This window comes from Gadus morhua, chromosome 11, assembly GCF_902167405.1.
Source record: "Gadus morhua chromosome 11, gadMor3.0, whole genome shotgun sequence".
Lineage (NCBI taxonomy): Eukaryota > Metazoa > Chordata > Actinopteri > Gadiformes > Gadidae > Gadus > Gadus morhua.
This window is the reverse complement of record NC_044058.1, coordinates 2,965,852-2,989,079: the sequence shown is the minus strand read 5'-3', so window position 1 is coordinate 2,989,079 and position 23,228 is coordinate 2,965,852. Positions and strand designations below refer to the sequence as shown.

At 45.1% G+C, this 23,228-nt stretch overlaps 1 protein-coding gene across 5 annotated transcripts in view; it reads left to right on the top strand.

The window, feature by feature from the left end:
* The window catches only part of hdac9b (histone deacetylase 9b), a 60,880-nt gene that overhangs the window by 5,406 nt on the left and 32,246 nt on the right, over positions 1 to 23,228 (top strand). For 2 of the 5 annotated variants that reach the window (XM_030370327.1, XM_030370326.1), the window contains exons 2-6: positions 55 to 165; positions 1,186 to 1,427; positions 1,936 to 2,182; positions 3,303 to 3,435; positions 3,537 to 3,658. In XM_030370327.1, coding sequence (XP_030226187.1) covers positions 1,257 to 1,427; positions 1,936 to 2,182; positions 3,303 to 3,435; positions 3,537 to 3,658 — 673 coding nt within the window. In that variant the 5' untranslated portion in view covers positions 55 to 165; positions 1,186 to 1,256. The remainder of the gene's footprint in view (positions 1 to 54; positions 166 to 1,185; positions 1,428 to 1,935; positions 2,183 to 3,302; positions 3,436 to 3,536; positions 3,659 to 23,228) is intronic. The other 3 variants (XM_030370323.1, XM_030370325.1, XM_030370324.1) reach the window with 2 other exon arrangements.

The following is a 23,228-nucleotide window of genomic DNA, read 5'->3' as shown; positions in this document are numbered from 1 at the left end:
GTGTGTTTTTAGTTAACGTTGTCCCTGTTTTCCTGCTGGCTTCTTGGTGTACAGGTGGTGTTATGAAGAAGAATCAGCCACTGAATGCACTCTTCCTCCTCCCCCTCCAGCCTCTTGCCTTTTAAGGAGGTTTGAATTTCCCCCCCTCCAGTTTGTTTAAAAAATGTAAGCTACATTTATCAAGCGTACAATGCATTCAATTCTTTGAGCGTTACCTCGTGATGACTACAACTCAACTTCTCATAGAAATGGCAAATACAATTGTTTCACTGTATTTGCTTTTCTGACAGAATGTCACGTGATACTGTGCGCTTACTCAATCCCCTTTGTCCGCCAAAAATACAGCCACACAGATAGGGAAGAGAAGGAGGAACAAATACAAATGGCTACACTGGAACTCCCGTTCCGACCCCCTCTTTGAGGCTAGCAGATTTAGCTGCCTTGTATTTTCCTTGTGTCCAAGCATCCTATTGATCCCCTGATCTACAGGCTAAATATATAGCCTTCAGGACAAGGGGATGCCCACTTTCATAACATCTGGCCTCACCTAGAATAACAGGAAATGCTGTCTCCCACTATTGAGACAAAGGCATTTCCAGGCAATGGGGACATCACACTGACTGCTCTGTGCAGCTGAGATACAAGAGAGGGATTAGATATAAAAGAATACACACACACACACACACACACACACACACACACACACACACACACACACACACACACACACACACACACACACACACACACACACACACACACACACACACACACACACTCCATGTGGCCTGGATCGGAAGGAGGATTATCTGTATGAAGTAGAATGTTCCGTTAGTCGAATTTCTGTTAAGTCTATATGCAAGTCTATTAACTGAACAGCAGACCGATAGGGTTTCCTGGAGATAATGGACTAGGAGGACTAGTTCCGTGTTTGGTGACAGACAGCCAGACAGGCTGATATGGTGTCCCCCAGGGGGCCGATGTCATCTGTTCTTTGTGTACATTTATAAATTCTTCTAACGCACTGAAAGAATAACATCAATCCCCCCCCCCCCCACACACACACATTTGCTCCCGGGCATATCACCATGATGTTACGCCACTGATCCTTACTCGCTATTAGCAACCAGTTTTGTGGGGATAGTGAGAAACCTCTCCAAATGTCTTGGTATCTTCCCCATGCAGTGGACATTAAGCCAGAGGCGGCCCTAGAAGTGGATCCCGTCTCCCCGCTAGACCTGCGCAAGGAGCTGAGGATGGTGGGCCCGGGGTCGGACCCCAGTATGTGGGAACGGCAGCTGCAGCAGGAGCTGCTACTCATCCAGAAGCAACAGCAGATCCAGAAGCAGCTCCTCATCAGTGAGTTCCAGAAGCAGCACGAGAACCTGAGCCGTCAGCACCAGGCACAGCTCCAGGAGCACCTTAAGGTCAGCACCTGTCCCATAGCATCACGCTGCCTTGTGACACTAGCACACTTTGTAGCACGCAAAACACAGTGCAAAGCACAATAAAAAACTGTTAACAAGAAGACAACAACTCAGAATGTGTCTCTCTCATAGGGCAGATCCAGCCCAGCCTGTAAGGGGGGAGAGGGCAGGGGGGGGAGGCCTCGGGGCAATAGTGCTGTTATAATGCCTTCTATTGTTTATTGTGTGTGTGCACTTTCTTAAAGGCCGTTAATAAAAACAATAATAAAGAAAATGACAAACAAAATGATGTAGCTGGCAAAGACGTCCCAAAGATATATATATATATATATATATATATATATATATATATATATATATATATATATATATATATATATATATATATATATAAATATGTATGTATATAAATATGAGTCTATAAATATTTGTATACATACATTTTAACATACATTCTTATTACCTTCAGTAATCTTATTCTATAGTCCATGCTGCTTTTGTTGTCCAGCTCCAGCAGGAGCTCCAGGCCATGAAGCAGCAGCAGGAGCTGGTGGAGAAGGAGCGACGTCTGGAACAGCAGCAGATGCAGCAGCAGCAGCAGCAGCAGCAGCAGCAGCAGCAGCAGCAGCACCAGCAGCAGCAGCAGCAGCAGCAGCAGCAGCAGCAGAGCCAGCAGGAGCGTGAGCAGGAGAGACTCCGTCGAGAGCAGCACCTCTCCAGCCTCAGCCTCCCGGGGAAGGAGCGCTCCAGAGAAAGTAAGAGCTCAGCACCGCGGCTCCGTCCGCACCAGCCAGCCCTACTCCCCTCCACCCCTCCACCATCCATGCTACTCTCCATCCACCCTCCGCCCTGCTACTCTCCCTCGACCCCTCCACCCTGCTACTCTCCCTCCACCCCTCCAACCTGCTACTCTCCTTCCACCCCTCCACCCTTCTACTCTCCCTCCAGCCCTCCTCCCTAATACTCTCCCTCCACCCCTCCACCCTGCTACTAGACACACACACACACACACACACACTCACGAACACACACACACACACACACACACACACACACACACACACACACACACACACACACACACACACACACACACACACACACACACAAAGAAGAAGAATTCCATTAGACGTCTTGGAATTCAGAGAAATTTATTTTACGATAATGTTGATATGGAGCAATTTGATCTGTACAAAGCTATCTTTAGAAAGAAGTATCAAAGGGTTTCTCACCAGACTGTATCTCAAATTTGACTTATTTTATGCCACAAATGTACTCATAAATGTTAAAACAATGTTCATTGAATCATCCTGTATAAGGTCAAATTCTGCATTTTACATAAATCAATTACGTATTTTAGATTGTAAACCTACATTATTTTTTATTAATGAAGTCTTTTTATTACACTTACTTGACTATTTTAGATTTTAAGCACGTATGAATAAAATCCAAATTAATTAATCATTAGCCAGTCATGGGTCTACTAAATGTGCTCCTGAAGGTAGATGATAAGTGCTTTGTTGTCTTGATTGTATTTATACCTAATTTGGCAATTCTATAATGAAGCTCAGCTCTCTTAAACCAAAAATTGCTGTGAATAAAGAACCCAGAGCAGCAACACACAGGGACCACCTCTGCTGTACCACTAGGGGGAGATCAACCTGCATACAAAAGGCTCTATCATCACTATACAAATAGCATGGAAACGTAGGACATGGCTTACTGTTGCTTAATAACAAATATTATGGATAGCAGCAATAACAAAAAGGAAAATCATCTAAACAAATAAGACATTGATATTAAATAGGGTCCCACATATCGACATCTTAGCCGTAACCCCTAGGGTAATGTCAATCTCTGTGTCTCTGACCTCTGGCCTCAAAGGTGCGGTTGCCAGTACGGAAGTCAAGCAAAAGTTGCAGGAGTTTCTGCTGAGCAAATCAGCGAAGGATCCCATCTGCAGCGGGGCCACTCACTCCCTGATCCACCATCCGAAGCTCTGGTACACGTAAGTCATCTCCTCTAAGCTGCGTCAGCATTACCACAGTGCTACGTATTCTGCTAACACAACAGTTCTTATCATTGTATTTGTGTGTGCTATGTGATCAGGACTTCCCATCACACATCCTTGGACCAAAGTTGCTCCCCGCTGGGCGGGGCATCTCCGACGTGCCAGTACACCCTCCCCTCCCCCGTGGACAGCAAGGACGACTTCCCCTTGAGGAAGACTGGTGCGTTAGACACACACACATACAAGGATGCACACCGTGAACACATGTGCACGCACACTCCTTGCTGTGCACACACACACACACACAAACACAAACACACAAACACAAATACAGACGGATTACCACAATGAATGAGGTGTGAACCATTGCCAATCTTTCCAAGGCTGTGTTGAAGACCTGCTAACTCAGCTAGGCTCATTAGGACTGCTGCCCCCCACCTTCAAGCCTTCACGGCCTCAAGACACTCTTAGCCTACTGGCCACCACAGGATAATACATAAAGTACCATTTCAGGAAAAAATATGTTGTTAACAATTGTTTACCACCCACACTGACCTAGAAAATATAATGGGGTGCAGTACTGAAAATGAATAAGCAGCGTTTTAAATAAACAAGTGTTCCAATATTACAATCAGACAGATATTTCACAAGTCCTCTTTCAGCAGTTAAGGCAGTACAAGATTGAATTACAAAGTGTTGTGATCCTCTTAATTATTGGCTTAACAAAAAATATTGACAGCATGCAAATTTCCCCCAAACCGCTACGATTTGTTGGCTTAGAGCAGGGGGACCCTGGAGGGGGAGGTTGTACAAATCGGAGGGAATTTCCTTTTTGGTTCGCTCCAGTGAGGTCAAATGTTACATAATGTTATTTTTCCATCTGTGTCTCTTTTAATATAAATTGGCTATCCATTACACTTGCTCAGTTATTGAACTACTGGCCTGTCATTCTATGTGTATGCACAATTTAAAGATTCAGGAGAGTGAATGATGGTGTTTAGGTATAAAGGCATTCTTGGTCCTTGTTGAGGCACTTGTGAGGGTAAATGCTTAAATAGTTACATGAAAAGGGTTTATGTTCATTGCTACTTTGGTTGAAAATATCCAGTAAAGGCAAAACAAAGTGTCCTCGCTGTAGGCGTGCCTTTATATCCTGGAGACAAGGAGTAACCACTTAGCTTTCATTACCAGCTTCGGACTGTTTTTAAGATATGAAAGCTGCCTGAATTAAATTTTTAGGTGTATGATAGCATTATGTGCCTATTTACAAGCATCCAAAAGGTAATTACGTGGTAAACTAAATTGATAACTTCGGTCAAAATATGAATTGTCCAGTGAATGTGGTTGATAAAAAAAGACTTTGGCATGCCTTTCATTCATGATCAATTTAATGCTTTATTTTCCTCTAAGTATAATGCATTGTATGTATGTTGAATTAGTAGGAAAACATTACCCAGCAGTTGGATTCCAGAATCTATATGTGGTCATTTCCTGTGCAGGTCTGCCTCCCCCACTTCCTGTGACTCTTCATTTAAGCCCTTGCAGAAGTTGGTACTCAATAACTAACACACAAAGGTAGCCTTGTTGCACCACTGGCTGTCACCGATAGCTGATTGGCAGGTGTTACTGACTCAGAGCTCTGCAACAGGATGGACCCACTGTTTGTTTAAGTAAAGCCCTAAAAGCCCTCTGAAAATAAAGATGACTCTAGTGCTACAAGCTAGGCCTCCTGCTGCTCCAGCTAATGGCCAGAGAGATCTCTCCTTGGACTTCTAGTTGTTCTAGTCAAGGTTAAAATTGAGACATCTTAGAGCCGGAAGGGTTTCCAGACGGGTAAATTGTGTCGTCGTCGCTTGTCATTGTCAAATTGAATAATCGTGCCCATCTCAGAATACTTTTTTGCATTTGGATGTCTTGTGGTCGTGTTTATTCAGTGTCCTCAACCTGGCAATCAGAGTGAAGCCTGAGGAGGAGGGGCTGTGACAAATATCTGCAATATGTTAAATTTGGAATTAATTTGGAAAATGTTAAATGCTCATTGTCAATTTAATATATTGTATCTTTAAACATAGTATATTACTGTAAAGGGAAGTAACTAGCTATAGTTTTGACCTGAAGGAAAAAAATTCACCTTCAGGTCATTCCAAATTCTCAAGCCAAATCTAAACTCAAACTGAAAATGTATCACCACCAGCTCCCATTTAACTATAAACATTTAAAGATTTACAATTGGCATTGGCAAGATAAAAGAATAGATACCATTGAACTGTAGATAAGTTGAAGGCCTGACAATTACAAGTTTCAAAAACCATTCAAAGTAGTGTAGAGAATTCCATGTGATTAACCTGTTAACTTGCTATATATCCTTTCTGTGTTATGACCGGGGACTATAATAGCCTGAACATAGGGCACGTGAAAGTCTGGTGCTAGAATAGAGTCAGCTGAGCGGTTGAGAGGTTTAACACCCGCTGTGGTCTTGACCTAGTTGACCCAATGTTGTGCATTCAGCAGGAGCAGGAAGGGATTTGAAATGGGCTCTTAAAAGGGTAATATGGTAATCTTAAGGTACACTTAACCTTTGGAAGTTTCATTTGTAAAGCTAAAGACAAACAAGAAGGGACAAGGATTGTACTCTAGCGTTAGATCAAAGCAGTGCATTTAAGTTCATTAAAATATTTCTCAGAGCCTATTCCCAACATCAAACAATGCCCACATTTGGCCTTATACATATGTTCTGAGCAAAACCATGATCCCTGTTTGCGGCTGACTTGGAATGTAATAACATTATGGATTTATGATCATGGTTTGTTCCTGGCATGCATGTTTCAGTCGGACCGAGTGCTGGCTAGCCTGTCAGCGGTGCTGAGGAACGGAAGGTGTTTCCATGCAGCCATAGTTGACGCTCCCGCCACCATGGTTGGCTCCTGGTGCCTTGTGTTTTCCCCCCTTGGAGACAGGCGAGAAAAAGCTACATCCCTCGCTGCTGTCTTGTGTTCCCGTGGCGACAGTTTGCGATGCAGAGCTCGGTGGTGGCAGAGTCTAAAAATAGAAACCAATCAGGGCTGCGAGGTGTGAAGCCGATTCATACGGCCTCCATGCAGTCTATCTATCCATCTACCTATCAATCAATCTATCTATCTCTATATGGCTTCCCTGCAGTTTCTCTATCCATCTCTATATGGCCTCCCTGCAGTCTTTCTATCTATCTCTATACGGCCTCCTTGTAGTCTATCTATCTATCTCTATACGGCCTCCCTGGAGTCTATCTATCTCTATACGGCCTCCCTTCAGTCTATCTATCTATCTCTATACGGCCTCCCTGCAGTCTATCTATCTATCTCTAGACGCCCTCTTTGAAATCTATCTATCTCTATACGGCCTCCCTGCAGTCTATATATATCTATCTCTATACGGCCTCCCTTCAGTCTATCTATCTATCTCTACTAGACGGTCTCCCTTCAGTCTATCTATCTAACTCAATACGGCCTCCCTGCAGTAGATATATCCATCTTTTTCCTTTCATTCCCTCTCTCACTCTCACCCTGTACCTCTTGCCCACACAAGCACACATTAGGCCACCTTAGTTAATATGCAAAGCATTTGCACTGCTTTGACAGGAGCCAGAAATAGCTGCATCTGGTCCAATCTGCTGGCCATGGCCCCAACCCAGCGCACATCATCATTACTCCCTTCACAGCTGTGTGCTCTACACACTGCTCTCACACCCAAACACACACACACACACACACACACACACACACACACACACACACACACACACACACACACACACACACACACACACACACACACACCACAACGCACGCACACAAATCTTACACATGCATCCCTTGCGCCCACACACAGACCCACGCACTATTTATTTATTGACATAGCCTCCATTATTGCTCCAGGTTGCTTATTGTATAACAGATGGTTTACAAAACCCGTTGTATCAAGCTAGCTCTACGTTGGAGAGCTTATTATCTGTTACACTGTTTTGATGAAGACTAGGGATGGTGGGGTGGCCATCAACGGAGGGGATGGGTCGATGGGAAAATGCATGTGAGACTAGGAAGTGCTAAGGGAGTGAGTTACCCTCCCTGGGCGTTCGTATAAAAACATGCTTCCGCACCCAGACACAACAACATTCACTCACATATGGCGGTTCTCTGGTGATCATGTCATTTCTCTGAGTCTCTGAAGTCGAGATTGAACCGCGACTTGGAGGAGAAAGGGATTGTTGCCGTTTCCTATACAACCTTGTAATGAATAAGGTATTCAAATTTCAGGGCAGTAGGACCTTCCTTTCTCAAAAACAGTTTTTCCACCACATTCTGAACCATTAGGTCTTGCAGGCAACACTTCTGAGGGGCTTTGTCCAAATGACAGTCCATTTGGGAAAAAAAAAATGATCTAAGGGCTAGAACTCCAAATCTCGGATATGTCGTTCCCGGGGCCCCGGGAAATGTGTATGTGTGTAAACATTTTAGCATCCCTAGCTATCTCGAAAAGGCCGTTAAAGGTTCATGTGCATTTCTCTCATAACTTTTTGTCATTATTAAAGAGAGGCCCAATTCTCAGATATGCATGTTGGATGGCTAGGGTGTAGGTCTGGGAAGAACTTCATGCTTGTGGACAGTAGGGGTGTATACTAGACATAAATAGGAAGCAAACTCAGTAGAAGGAATGACCTCTCACAAATATTTATTTAATAAATTGTTTCAAATAACCCTGCCTCGTTAAATCAATGAGCTTGGTGTTTTGCTTTCAAAAATAGGTTATATAAGAAGTCTAAACTGCAGAAAATAAAAACATCCAAGCTGCCTTTTAAGGATACCTTGGAATATCTGTCTATTTTTTAACCATCGGACCCTAGTTTACGACAAAAACAAGACAATTGACGGCAGCTCCTTTGCCGCATGGTTTTTAGAGCCATGTAAGGATTAGAGGGGGGCGGTCGATAGCAATCACCATAGCAACCATAGATTAATGATATTTAAATTATTATGACCATGAAGTCTTTATTTGCATGGGTTTACATTTCGTTCTGTGTAGCATGGAAAAATCAGAGAAACACTCCCATTCAGAATGCATTGGTTTACACTTCGTTCTTTGGAGCACGGTTATTTTTATTTATTATCAGTTTTTGAGGAGGTGCTTCACAGATGCAAATGTTTCTGCAATAATCCAAAATCCAATTGAAAAACCCGTTGGCTTTTTGTCGAGGGAATCCAGGGCGACGCTCACTTCCGGGTTGGCCAACATACGTCATCCCTCCACCACTCTACTACTAAAAACACATGTTCAAGTTGAATGAGAATAATAATAATAATAATAATAATTCTGCCATAGTATATATTTAAGAGGGGGGGGGGGGGGGGGCATACAAGTCTTTTGGCCATTCGTAGTGTTGATCAGCAGAGAAATAATTTGTCCGCAAATACGGTGACGTCGCTTAGCATCGGAAGACGCTGGGGTAGACAAGTCACTGGACTACTACCCATGCAAGTGAACGGAGCGTTCCACGGCATTGAGAAGACCCGTGTAATAAAGGCCTATAATATTTCTGTTTATTGCATAGAGTTCTCCTCAGATTAGGCCAATAAACCAATGATAAAATAAAAATAAAAACGCTCGATCAAAGGCCCGGCCCGAGTATAGTGGTGGGAAATGTCGGCCCGACCCGGCACGTGTCGGGCTCGGGCTCGGGCAGAGAATCTAAACACTGACTGAAACTACTTAGCAGGTGTCTGTAGGCCTATGTCAGGAGTTAATGCACGCCCTGCAGCCAATCAGAATACGAGTATTCCCCCAGACCGTGGCCTAAACAATATTATTCACGAGTTATAATCAACCCCTACACATCAATATTAATGATAACCCATTAAATACGGTATGATTTCTAGATGTCATGGCAACGTCCGCTCGCGACACTGGACTTGCGAGGCATCGACGCAGACTTTCATTCACATAGCCAAAAACAAGAGAATAGATGGCTAGATAAAATAAACATCAAGACATACTATTCTAAAAAGAACAGATGAAGCAGCTACCCTTTTTTCCTTCGCGGTTTGCCTACAGAGCAGCGCACCTTCATTTAATATATCCGTGTATTGTCACAATTTCTCAGAATCAAAGGTGAAAGTAAAAACGGGTGGCCAAAAGCTGTCATTTGTTAGGGTTAGGGTTAGGGTTAGCCGCAAACGTTCTCTCCCGCTTGACATGACGTCTTTCTTTATAGGTTCATGGGTCTGATGCGCCGATTTCCCATGCTGATATTTCCGGAGATTCTCGAGCATCTTCGTCAATTTGGCTATAGATTGTCTCATTACACGCTAAATAATATAATTATAGCCTAATTATATATATAGCCCATATATATATATAGGCAATATATATAATTAGGCAATATATATATATAGCATTTGTGGTTTTGGCATAAACATAACTAGGGTGCACTGTACTATCTGCGCACACCCTTTCTGAAGCCTCTCTGCGCATGAGCACGAAATCGCGTGATACCGGGTTGCAACCGAACGTAAACCAATCTGGCGGGAAAAACCACCCAATGTGGCAACACTGCGGAACGTCATTACGCTCCAGCGTCAAAATCAATGGGACCAACTGTAGAATATGACAGTTTGAAACTAAAACTGTGATTCTGAACAAAGTATGTATTCTATCGAAATTTAATTGGGATAGTATTGAAGATACAAATGTGTCGATTTGTTTAATGGTTTGAACGATGGTAAGCGGTTGAAATTTGACCAAGTTAAGATTTCCTAAGTAATTTAAGTGTCAGAATGGGCAGACGGCTTCAATGGGACCAACTGTAGAATATAACGGTTTGAAACTAAAACTATGATTCTGAAGAATGTTTAAATTTTATCGAAATTCCGTTTAATTCCGGTTTAAACGAAGATAAACGGTTGAAAGTTGATTGAGTTACGTCTTAAAACAGTTGAAGTACCAGAGGAAATGGGTAAAAAAAAGTGGAGGTGGAAAAAGCTGAATAGTTAAAGGAACACTCCACCCATTTGCATTAAGCTTTGCATTGTTAGAAACCCAGTCATACTTTTAAATGGTCATGGAACACTTTCTCATTTTCCCCTGAGACGGGAGTAATCCGTATTTACCTCTTTTCACTTCCTTCTGGCAATGACCCGAAAATAGTCTTTTTGCGTCATTGCCAGAAGGAAATACAAGAGGGTGTTAAAGTATTTCGGTACGGTAACTATGAAGCAAAAGGAGGGGAATTGTATTTAACATGCACGTGGAGCGACACACGGCTGATCTATCTTCTAGAGACTGGGCTACCAACGGGGTTGCCATTAGTGTTGACTCGTTAGTTTCGTTCACCATTGGATTCACCGGAAAGTCGACTGAACAAACTAACGAGTTTCCGGTAGCACTGACTCCACTGAGTCTGACTGACTCAGCTGAGAACCGTGCAAAGGCGTGCATTCCATGATGAGATTTACCGCTACCGGTAACCAGGCTGAACGAACAAACGATTCGCGAACAACTCCACCCAGTTCAGTCGAGTTTCCGTAGCACTGAGTCTGACTGACTCAGCTGAGAACCGTGCAATGGCATGCATTCCATGATGCGATTCACCGCTACCGGAAACCAGGCTGATTCGCCCAGTCCTCCCAGTTCAGTCGAGTTTCCGGTGAATCGATTCACCGGAAACTCGACTGAACTGGGAGGAGTCGTTCGCGAATCGTTTGTTCGTTCAGCCCGGTAAATCGCATCATGGAATGCACGCCATTGCACGGTTCTCAGCTGAGTCAGTCAGACTCAGTGCTACCGGAAACTTGACTGAACGAACGAATGAACGAACGATTCACGAACGACTCCTCTTGGCGAACTGACTCACGCGAACTTGGTCGCGGAAACGAATCATTAAATCCACCACTAGTTGCCATGTGTTTCTGATCTCAACTGGCTCCGGCTTCTGCGTTTGTATCAAGTAGGCATGGCCTATGTGACGTTTTGGCTCCGGCTTTCTCATCTGTCTAAAGGTGCTGCCATCTGTGGCTGGAGTAGTTATTGCAGCTTGTATGTTTGGTCCTGCTCCCTATGTATAGTAATTGCAGCTTATGTGTTCAATCCTGCTTCCATGTGGCTATGTGGGGGTAAGCATACTCCCCCTGCAGGCCAGACGCCGCCCCACCTCCATATAGGGCTTTGACTTTTGCCCAAAAATCATATTAGAATATTTATTAATAATATTTTGACCATAAATGCCTTCAGTAAGACCTGGGCTGAATCCGAATACTTGGTACATACTATTTCTGTTCAGCGTCTACTACTTGACCGTACTACACTTGACAGTGTAGTACGGTCTACAGCTATGCGTACGCCTCTGAACGCTTCCGAACACCGCCGAAACTCCACCGGATGTTTGGAGATGACGTATCTCCCCTCAGATGCCTGCAAAATTACCTTGATAAGTTACCTGTTTTCCGTCTTGTCATCGTTGCTATTAAATAAAAAATGTCTCTTTTTACTTAATTACTTACTCTACTTTTTTTACTCTTTTTAATGTCTCTTTTTTTCGCTGCTTTTTTTTTCTGCGTTGTATACTGTGGCGGTAGTACGCATTCGGAAACGTTTTCCGTACTACATAATGCGTACTGAGCATTCGGACACGCTATATTTGTGGCGTACTACAAAATGCATACTATAAGTATGCAAGGTTAATAACCTTGCGAGGTTTGTTTACCGGCGTTGCTATGGTTACCGGTCTTGCGTGTTCCAACGGTTTATTCGATTTCTAATAAATCGCTGTCTAATCAATACTTCATTCACTACCTCTTCCGTGGTCATTACAATATTATTAATAGACTGCGTCGGGTTCTCCGACGTCTCTCCCTCTTGGCCTGCCCATAACAGGTTTGAATATTAAGGGCTGCCTAATATTCGTTCCAATTTTGATTTATTTTTTGGATATGTGATTCGAATTATATTCGAATCACAAAGTTCGGAGTCAAAGCCCTACCTCCATATACCCCTGTGTGGACCCTGTGTGACTGTGGGCCACCCGGAAATTGAAAGGCTGCAACGCGAGGTACCACCGGGTCATCCTCGCGTTGGCATCCTTCATCCGGTGGAGCCACAGGAGGGGGGCGTGGTCGGAGTAGAGGTTGAACTGGCGACCCAGCAGGTAGTAGTGAAGGGCACTGACCGCCCACCGGATGGCGAGACACTCCTTCTCGACCGTGCTGTATCGACCCTCGCGGTCCGACAGCTTGCGGCTCAGGTACAGCACCGGATGGTCGGTCCCCTCCACCTGCTGGGTAAGGACCGCACCCAACCCCCTATCCGACGCGTTTGCCTGGACGGAAAAAGGGAGAACAAAATTAGGAGCACACAGGACTGCTTCCCCACAGAGGGCTGTTTTAATAGCCTCAAACGACACCTGGCATGGCTCCGACCACTGGACTGTATCTGGGGCCCTCTTCCGGGTGAGGTCGGTCAAGGGGCTGGCCAGGTCGGACAAGTTCGGCACGAACTGCAGATAGTAGCCCGCCAGCCCCAGGAACCGCCTCACCTCTTTTTTGGTCCTGGGCCGAGGGGAGGCGGCGACCGCCGAGGGGAGGCGGCGACCGCCGCGGTCTTACCGACCTGCGGCCGGACATTCCCCCGCCCCAGGTGGAAGCCCAGATACTGAATCTCCCTCCGCCCGATCACGCACTTCTTCGGGTTGGCCGTGAGCCTAGCCCGTCTCAGTGACCGAAGGACGGCCGCCACCCGCTGCACATGCTGCCCCCACTCATCACCATAGATGACGATGTCATCCAGGTAGGCGGCAGCATATGCAGCATGAGGCCGTAACACGCGGTCCATCAGTCGCTGAAACGTGGCCGGGGCTCCGAACAACCCGAACGGAAGCACCTTCAACTGGTAAAGACCGAGCGGAGTGGAGAACGCCGTTTTTTCTCGGGCTGCTGGAGACAACGGAATCTGCCAGTAGCCCTTCGTGCAGTCCAGGGTCGTATAATACGTGGCCATGCAAAGCCGGTCCACTAGCTCGTCGATCCGAGGCATTGGGTAGGCATCGAACTTTGACACCGCATTCACCCTACGGTAGTCGACACAGAACCGGACAGACCCGTCCGGCTTCCCCACCAGCATGACGGGACTGCACCAGTCACTGTGGGACTCCTTGACGACGCCAAACTCTAATATTGCTGCCAATTCGCGCCGTACCACGTCTTGCTTGTGGACGGGCAGCCTGTAGGGACGTGTCCGCAGCGTTAATCCGGGTTGCGTGTCTCGATGTTGTGAGCTATTAACGGGGTGCGACCAGGCAGGGGCGAAAAGACGTCGGCGAACTGGAGCTGGAGACTGCCCACGTCCGCCGCCTGACTCCCCGACAGATCCTCTCCTCGGCCAACCGGCGGGACAGGCCCCGGAGTAGGGACTTCCGGTCCGAACTCCTCTCCCTCCAGTAGTGTCGTGGCGAACGCCACCGGGACCACATCAATCCACCTTTTGAGCAGATTGCTGTGGCAGATCTGTCGGGAGTCGACCCTGTCCGACCGCACTACCTCGTAATCCACGTCCCCGACTCGCCGTGTGACCACAAAGGGACCTTGCCACTTCCCGAGTAATTTGGTGCTAGAGGTGGGCAGCAGAACGAGGACCTTATCCCCCGGTGTAAGATCGCGTAATCTAGTCCCTCCGTCGTTCAGGCGTTTCTGAAGTCCATGACGTACTGGATTTCGTTTTTACTGCCGCTGGACCCCTCCTCCCAGTTTTCTTAATGAGGTCCAGGACGCCCCTGGGCCTCCGCCCATAGAGCAACTCGAACGGGGAAAACCCTGTGGAAGCCTAAGGCAATTCCTGCACCGCAAACAAGAGAGGGTCTAGCCATTGATGCCAATTTCGAGCATCCTCCAGTACAAACTTCCGGATCGTGGACTTTAACGTCCGGTTAAACCTCTCACACAAGCCGTCAGTGCCTGGGTGATAGACGCTCGTGCGGATGGCCTTGACCTTCAACAACCCGTAAAGTTCCTTCATCATGCGTGACATGAAATTGGTGCCCTGGTCAGCAACACTCTTCACAGAGATATTGCGCAACGGAATTGCTTCCGGGTATCGGGTTGCGTAGTGGATCAGGACTAACAGAAATCGATACCCCTGTGCGGAACGTTTTAATGGCCCGATAATGTCCATTCCCACGCGATCGAATGGGGCCTCCACCAGGGGAAGTGGCCGCAAGGGAGCCCTGGGGATGGCGGGGGGATTCACCAACTGGCACTCGGGGCAGGAGGCGCACGACCTACGCACTTCCGCCCGAATCCCCGGACAATAGAATCAAGCCATTATCCGGTTTAGTCCACCGGTGGGAATCTCGGCGCTCGGACCTCGGGTTGAGAACCTGGGACCCCCCCCCCATCTCGCCCTCGGCCCCGGGATGGGCCTGTCCCGCTGCAGGGCTGCTGCACCGGTCCGTGGGATCGGCGGTCGTCGGTCCGACAGAGGGGGAGCCAGGTGGCCCTCCGCGATGTTGACGGCCGCCGAGAGGCTCCCGGGGCTGGTGGTACCGGATCCAGGTTGATGTTCTGGTCGGAAGCCCATCGACGAACCTCTCCAGGCCAACCTGCTCCACTATCTCCTCCTGTGTGTTTCTTTCCGGGCCCAGCCACCTCCTCGCCTGGTCCCGCAGCTGCTGGGCGTAGGTGAAGGGCCGGACGCCGTCGATGAAGGCCAGGGCCTGGAACCGGCGGCGATGTTCCTCCGGGTTTAGGCCCAACTGGTCCCGGAGCCGAGTAGCTCCCGCATGGCCTCCCGGTCGGCGGCCAAGGAGCGGGCCGCCGACCGGGAGGGCCTGCTGTAGCTGGGTCTGACGCTCTGCTGTTTGTGCCAGGTGTCCGAGGACACTAACCAATGGCGATTGTTCCATGATTGACTCCTACCACGTTGGGCTCCACTGTAACGGGTTCACAGGAGTCAGGACACAGTTCTTTAGTGAAAATGAGCAAACTCCTGTTTATTTCCAGTTCGTGGCAAATAAAAACAATGTCATGCAAATGTAAAAACATGTCACAAGAACAAATGGACAACGTTGAATGTTCATGCAGTCCATCTCGTGGTCTTGCGACGCTCTCTCTGGCTCGCAGAGAGCGTCTTCCTTCCCTCTCTCTCAACCCCTCACTGAAAGTCAAGCAGGCACATAAATACACACTTCCTGTCCGCAATCAGACCACATCACCCCAGCAGATCCGGTGCTCCATACTCCCCCTGCAGGCCAGACACCGCCCTACCTCCACAGTCCTATGTTCCCCAGTCTCATACAAAGAGGGTAACATATTACCCGGGGAACATAGGACCCTGGAACATAGACACGCTCCCGCTGCTACCGCAAACTGGTTCATCCTCTTCTGATGATGAGGAGGACAACAATGCTGCAGCAGACGTCGTCGTCTTAGTCTGAAATGTCATACGTTCAATAACGTTAAAACATTTGAATAACGTCAGGCTAACACAGTAAAACATGATGAATTTACCTCGCTAATAGCAAACTTATAGAACGTGTAGCTCGCTAAGTGTCTTAAAGGCTGTGTTGCTGGGTTTATTTTCCAACGAATTTGTGCAATTTGCTTGTTGGTAATAAAGATGTAAACTGTTATCTATTGTATTTAATGTTGTTAGGTATCACAAAACGGAATGTCATAGGAAAAGTAGGTACTATATTAGCGGTTTGCTATTGATTCTCATTTCCCCCAGAATGCATTGCATGACGTCACGTTGGGGAGACATGGACCAAAGCCGCATTGAGACCCTTGAGAGCAGAGACTAGTAAGAGAGTGTTCAGCAGACTATACAGATACATAGATAAATACATAGATATTATATATAGTTAGTATATGCTACCCGTGAACCTCCTAACTAAACTAGGAGGTTTAAACTGATGATAATTCACCGTTGCCAAGTATAATTGTCCGCTGCCAAGGTAAACAAAAGGATATCTTGCCTTTTGCCATTTTAATCTAGATAAATTCCAAAATGTATCTAGATTAAAAAAATAATAATCTATGCCGACCACTAGTTTAAACACACTGTTGCATATTCTTGAAGAAAGTTGTCCAATCCCGGGTTGCTTTTAACTCACTTTATTCGTTATAAAGTCGGCATGTTTCGGTATGGTAACTGAAGCTTAAGGGAGGGAATTGTGTCTAACGCGTGTGAGAGGAAAATACCGTGATCTACTTCAAGCCCCCGGGCTAAGGCCCGGGGTGGCTCTCTGCCGTCTACCTATTGATCTCTGCCTCTGGAGTTCGAAATCACCCGCTAGAGAGGACGTCAAGTGGGCGTGGCCTAGTGGGCGTGGCCGGGGTGACGTAATGGCTTCGGCTTCTTCACCTAACTAAAGGTGATGCCTTCTGTGGTGGAGCAGCCTTCAATAAGGTCTTGCTCCCCTTGTGGCTATGTGAGGGTAATGCAGCTTCTTAAAATACTTAACAACACGCAAACTAAATACATAACGCATAGTACAGTCCATGGCAATGTACTTTAACAGGGCGACACCTGCATATTATGAACACAAGGCGATAACGATAATCGGTACAATACTGCTAACAAACAATGTTTGTTAATGTATTGCTGCATGCATATCATTAAATAGACCCACAGTTGCGGTCACAGGACCGCATATCATGTGTAACCCAAATGTCCCGCTGCCTCTCTATGACCCTTGGACTCTGCGTTGTGTTTGATTGTTGGTGTGATGGGTAGAGAAGGACCAGACACAGTTGTTCGGGATTGTGGAAGACGCTTGGCAATTTATTCCCCAACAGTGGAAATTCTTCAATAGTCGTCTTGGAACTTGGAACCATTAGGGTCAAACATATGAAACAAGATTTAGAAAAATACTCTTTGACCCAACAAAATGTAAAAATAAATACATATAACCATAAACTATATAATTAAATAAATTATATAGTTTATAATCACTTTCTCCTCCATGCTGCAGTTCACCCCGGACTGCACTGCACTGAGTTTAACGGTTGAACGCTGATTGGCTGTTACGTTACACATGTAAGAGGTGAAATATTTCAACCCGAGCGAATTTGTCGCGGCACAAATCCTCGTTAATGCGCTCGCCTGTGTACGGCGAAAGTGTGGCGCGGAAAAATCCAAACTTGTAGCCGGTTTTCTCTCGCGAAAATTCGCCCGATACGCGTCTCTACGTTCACTTTGTATGGGATCTTGTCGCCCCGTCGCGTTTGGTGTGAATGCACAATGCGCTTCTCCCTCGGCGGCGCCATGTTTGCTGTGTTCTGAACCAAAACAAAGCAGCGTGTGTGTGACGTCATGACGCATTTGTGCGACCGGAACCGATAAGCGGAATCGTTAAGCAGGCTTGCTAATGATTCCAAGGAATCGGTTGACTCGGCACCGGTTCTGAACAAGAACCGGTTCTTGATTCCCATCACTACTGGGATGTCTACCGAATAGGGCTGTAACGATACGCGTATCGAAACCGAAATCGCGACACTCAAAGCCACGAACCTGTCTCGCGGTGTGAGAAGGCAGAAGCGCGATACTCCCTTTCTAACTCTCCGGTCAAAATGTCTGATTGAAATGTGCCTACAGTTAACCAGCGTTATACTGGAAAAGATATTTTATCTCAATTTTATATTAATAATAATAATATGTCTAAATAATAGTCCGCTGACACCGCTCCTCTTAACGATGCCGCAAGTCTGCGACGAGATGCCCTCTCTGTGATGACAGCTCTCCGTGGCTACGCTGGATTGCATTTCACCCCAGCCGTTGAAGTCCTCACATGCGATATGAACATTTATCCAGGGTGGGCCAAGTGCGAAAAAAATTGCCTGTGGAATCCCTGTTTCTATTGTTTTGTGTGATTTGACCGGCAGTTGGTCTGCTTATAGGTCGGATTGAAGCGACCACCGATTATTGACAGGATGGGTAATTTATTCTACCGGACTCGTTAGTTTCTTCACTAGACACACACGCTACCGCTCGCTCTCCTCGCTCGTCCACTCACTCGCTGACGTCACTCACACACGCAAACTGCCATTCTCGCGCACATACGCTACTCGTATGCCTCGTTATTGCAACGTTCATGTTAGACGTTCATGTTTTTTCCCATCTATTTGAAAGTTAGGCTAACATGTTGCATTCTATACGGCCTGATTATGTCATTATTTAAGCTACTTAATAAGAAGCGCTAAACGATATTTGACCAAACCACCAAACTAGTTGAGGGTTTTTGCCTACCTGCAAGCATCCTCCAACTGCAATCTTTGGTTATTTATTTATTAATTTAGCTATACTTTAGTAGTATTTTTTGTGTTGAAATCATTTCAGTTTTCCAAATTATTTGTTATTAAATGTTACATTATGTTAATTACAAAATGTAATTGTAATATAAGTGTTAAATAAAATGCTATTTAAATTCAAAAATCGTGGGATGTATCGAACCGTGGGTCAAAAATCGTGATACAAACCGAATCGTGAGTTGGTGTATCGTTACAGCCCTACTACCGAACATCAGGTAGTATGGTGTGTACCCAGTGGAATCGTGTTGTTATAGGCATGTGTCATTGCGTCGACATGCTCATGCAGTGGCGATTCTAGAAAATTTTACATGGGGTGGCAGAAGGGTGGCAAGTTAAATTCAAGGGTGGCAAATCACACACACAAAGTCAAGTCAAGTCAAGTCTTTTTATTGTTGGAAACACACATGCCTGGTGTCTATATGTATTTATTTATACCAATCGCTAATGAAAACAGTTAACATATTTACATATCCAGCAGCAAAACAATTCAGTTTTATTTAATTTCACAAACAATTAATGTAGCCTATATTAAATTCTAAACAGCAGGTCAGGGAGCTAAAAAAGAACAATACGGCGGTTGCCATGTTCGACAGCAAATCGTCTCACAAACTCATCTAGATCAAGACCCTTAGCACGTGCTGACTCTATACTAAGTGTAGCTAGGCTTGACAACCTATTCTCAGCCATGGTAGAACGTAAGTGGTTCTTGACCAGCTTTAGAGTTGAGAAACTCTGCTCACATGAAGCACTGCTAACGGGTAAAACTACAGCTATTTTACATAAACGATGTAGTTCAAAGAAAACAGTCTTAATGGGATCCAAAAAAAGTAATAGTTCCATGAGACTAGTCGGTCTCTCCTTTTTTGCTGTTCTATCAAACAGTCTCTTAACCTGATGCAGTTCAAGCTTAACATCATCTGAATTTGTCCCATAGGAATTTGCCAACAAAAGAACAGCCTCCTCACTGAGAAAGCTAGGACTTGATGGATTGAAGGCCTGTATTCCTTTCATGATTTCGCAGTTAATTTTGGAAAAACGCCTTTCCATCTCTCCAATCATGCAATCTATTATGGAGTAATAGACTTTAACTCTGAAAGATTCTTTGTTATCTGGTTCTGTGTGCTGTCCTAGAGTGGATGTAACAACACTACTCTGTAGTTTTCTTGCTACCTGTCTTGCTCGTTTACAGGTGGGCTGTGATGTAGGGATGCTGTTACTTTGGCATATGTCGAGTACTTCACCCCAGACAGTCTCAAAAGAGGGCTCACTGCGATATTCCCTGAGAGTCTGTTGGAGTGTTTCTGCCAACTCAACAGCTTTTGTTAGGTCTATTTTTGTTGACTGGAGCATGTCTGACAAAAATTTTGATTCACCTAAAATCTTTCTAAACACCACAAGACATCCAATAAAATTGAGATCTATGTGATGCAGAATTCCTCTGGCCTCCACAGCTCTATCTGGGTTGTCCTCATGTGAAATGTCTTCAAGGACACACACAATAGCAGGCAACCTATTCATCACATTCCGACAAGCTACATACCTGCACGCCCATCTTGTATCACTAAGACGCTGAAGCTCCCTTGGTCCTTCACCTTTAAACATCTCTTGCTGCACCTTCAGCCATTTATCATGAGCATACGAGCCTGACATAAATACATACAGACGTTCCAACAAAGAAAAAACTTTCCTGCCTCAGATACAGATTTCACACTGTCCACTATCACTAGATTTAAACAGTGTTCACTGCAGTGTACATAAAAAGCATGACTGGCTACATCCCTTATTCTAGCCTGTACACCGGAGTGTTTCCCGCTCATAACGGCTGCTCCATCATAGCCTTGCCCGACTAAGTTTTCCTTGTAATTCAAGCCATGCCTCTCTAGACAGTCTATGATTTTTTCTGTTAAACCTGCAGCATCCAGCCTTTCTGCTTCCTGAAACTCTAAAAAGCTCTCGTGCACCATGCCGTTATAAAAGTACCTAAGAACAAAAGACATTTGTTCTTTTTTTTTTTACATCTTTGGTTTCATCCACTATGACAGAAAATTGTTCACTTTCTTTGACCTCTTTAATAATCTCATCCCTGACCATCCCTGCTAAAATGCTTATCATTTCATTTTGAATATGGCTGCTGGTGTATTTGGCATTCTTGGCTTGATCTTCTAATCTTGTCCTAACTGACTGGTCATGTTTGCTTACGAGTTCTAACATCTCAAGGAAATTGTCCCTGTTTTCTGAGTCAGAAGACTCTCTATGACCACGCTGGGCGATATTCTGGGTTGCTGTAAGACACAGTATTTCACCTAGTGTTTTGATGTATTTTTGATTGTCAGTTATCTTTTTCCTATTTTCTGCTTCCATCAATACTATCATTGATGTGTTGTTGTCCTTCCTTCTTTTATCTACTTCCCATGCAAGCATTGCATTGACATGGTGCTCAGATTTAGCATGACGACAAAATCCACTATCCCTAAATGTTGCTTTTTTCCAATTAGAGTAACCATCCACTGACGTAAAAACACTCTTGGGGACATTAGGTAGAGAAAAATGCCTACAAGGATAGCAATATGCTGCATCTTTAGAATGCGAGTGCTCAAGCCATTGACGTTCTTGGTACCACTCTAGGTGGAAACTTCTCCAAGCTCCACCCTGGAGAGTTCTGGGGAATCCCTGCCTGATTGGTTGACTTGGGCTGTCACCTTGATGCTTAGATATATCTGGAACAAGAGAAAACAGGTTAGAACTATTTTACAGTAAAAATAATTGACATGATTCCTCTACAGAAGTCATACTGATTACTGATAAAAAAAATAAATGCAACCATATAAATAACTGTTTTATCTAATCTGAGACATACCATGTGGACCTGTTGGACTGGTTGTGTCCTCTGGGGGTTCTGGGCTGTCTTTCTGTGACTCCACCTACACACTCTGACTGTCTTTCTGTGTCTCCACCTCCACACTGTGACTGGCTTTCTGTGTCTCCAGCTCCACACTCTGACTGGCTTTCTGTGTCTCCAGCTCCACACTCTGACTGTCTTTCTGTGTCTCCACCTCCACACTCTGACTGTCTTTCTGTGTCTCCACCTCCACACTCTGACTGGCTTTCTGTGTCTCCAGCTCCACACTCTGACTGTCTTTCTGTGTCTCCACCTCCACACTCTGACTGGCTTTCTGTGTCTCCAGCTCCACACTCTGACTGTCTTTCTGTGTCTCCACCTCCACACTCTGGCTGACTTTCTGTGTCTCCTCCTCCACACTCTGACTGTCTTTCTGTGTCTCCACCTCCACACTCTGACTGTCTTTCTGTGTCTCCACCTCTTCTGTCTCCCTCTGGTTGACTGACCTTTTCTTGAAAAAAGTCCTGATATCTTGACCTTTTCGCTTCATTTTTGGGCCCTGAAACTGCAATATTACTAGTGGTTTAGTTTTAAAGAGGATCTGATATCTGAACAGTGCCATCAGTATGATTTACAACTGATTTAGTGCTTACTGGCATTTGGATGGTGAGTTAAATAGGCTATGGTGTAATGGAGCCCATTAGATGTGTGTTAACACTTACATTTTTATTTTATTTTTTTCAAGTCCAAGTCCAAGTCTCTAAAAAGAAAAGATAACTGCATTCAGAACCCACAGCACAAAATGTTCATGACATATTTCCCTTCATAATGACAAATACTTTTCTAATGTATTAGGTTATTACATACACATGTACATATGTATTATGTATTAGGTTATTACATACAAAATCATGTTTACCAAAGCTAAACTAACTAGCTACCAAAAGATAGGGTGTACCAAAGAATGCACACTTTTTACTGTTACTGAGTTTACTGTAGGCTACATGACTGAATACCTTTACAACAGCCAGAAAAAGGCTTTTGGTGAGAAAACGGTTAGTGGTATCTAACATCTGATTTAGGAATAGCTTAACAGTTAGGTTACATACGTAATGAAACACCTTACTGTACTAAAGACGTTAGTAAGACGTTGGTTAGCTAAGCTAACAGTGGTAACTTCAAGGCTAGCTAGCACAAGCAAGCTGTATAGCGAGCTAGCTACTAGTCCTATCGACTTTTGCAAGCTAGCAATTAAATAAACGATTGAAATTACAACGGAACTGTCTATCACATATGACCACCCATCACATTTTCTTGATTCAAGTTTCAGCTGTACTGTACCTTTTTTCATCACTGCAAGCGTACAGTTGGCTTGTCTCCAGTTCTTTGGCTTTCAAACCGTTTCTGTCTTCATTTGAATGAAGCGGCAGATGCGCACGGTGAGAAGAGAGCAAATAGGATTCATGGACTCAACCATTTTACAGGGGAGGGGGGACATAAAGATTTTAGTTCTTAAACTTAAACTTAAAGTTACCAATGAGATCAACAGCTTCAGTAGCAAAAAATATAATACCATTCAATAAATGTATATTGGAGACACTTCTAACAACCTGGGTGGCAAGTGG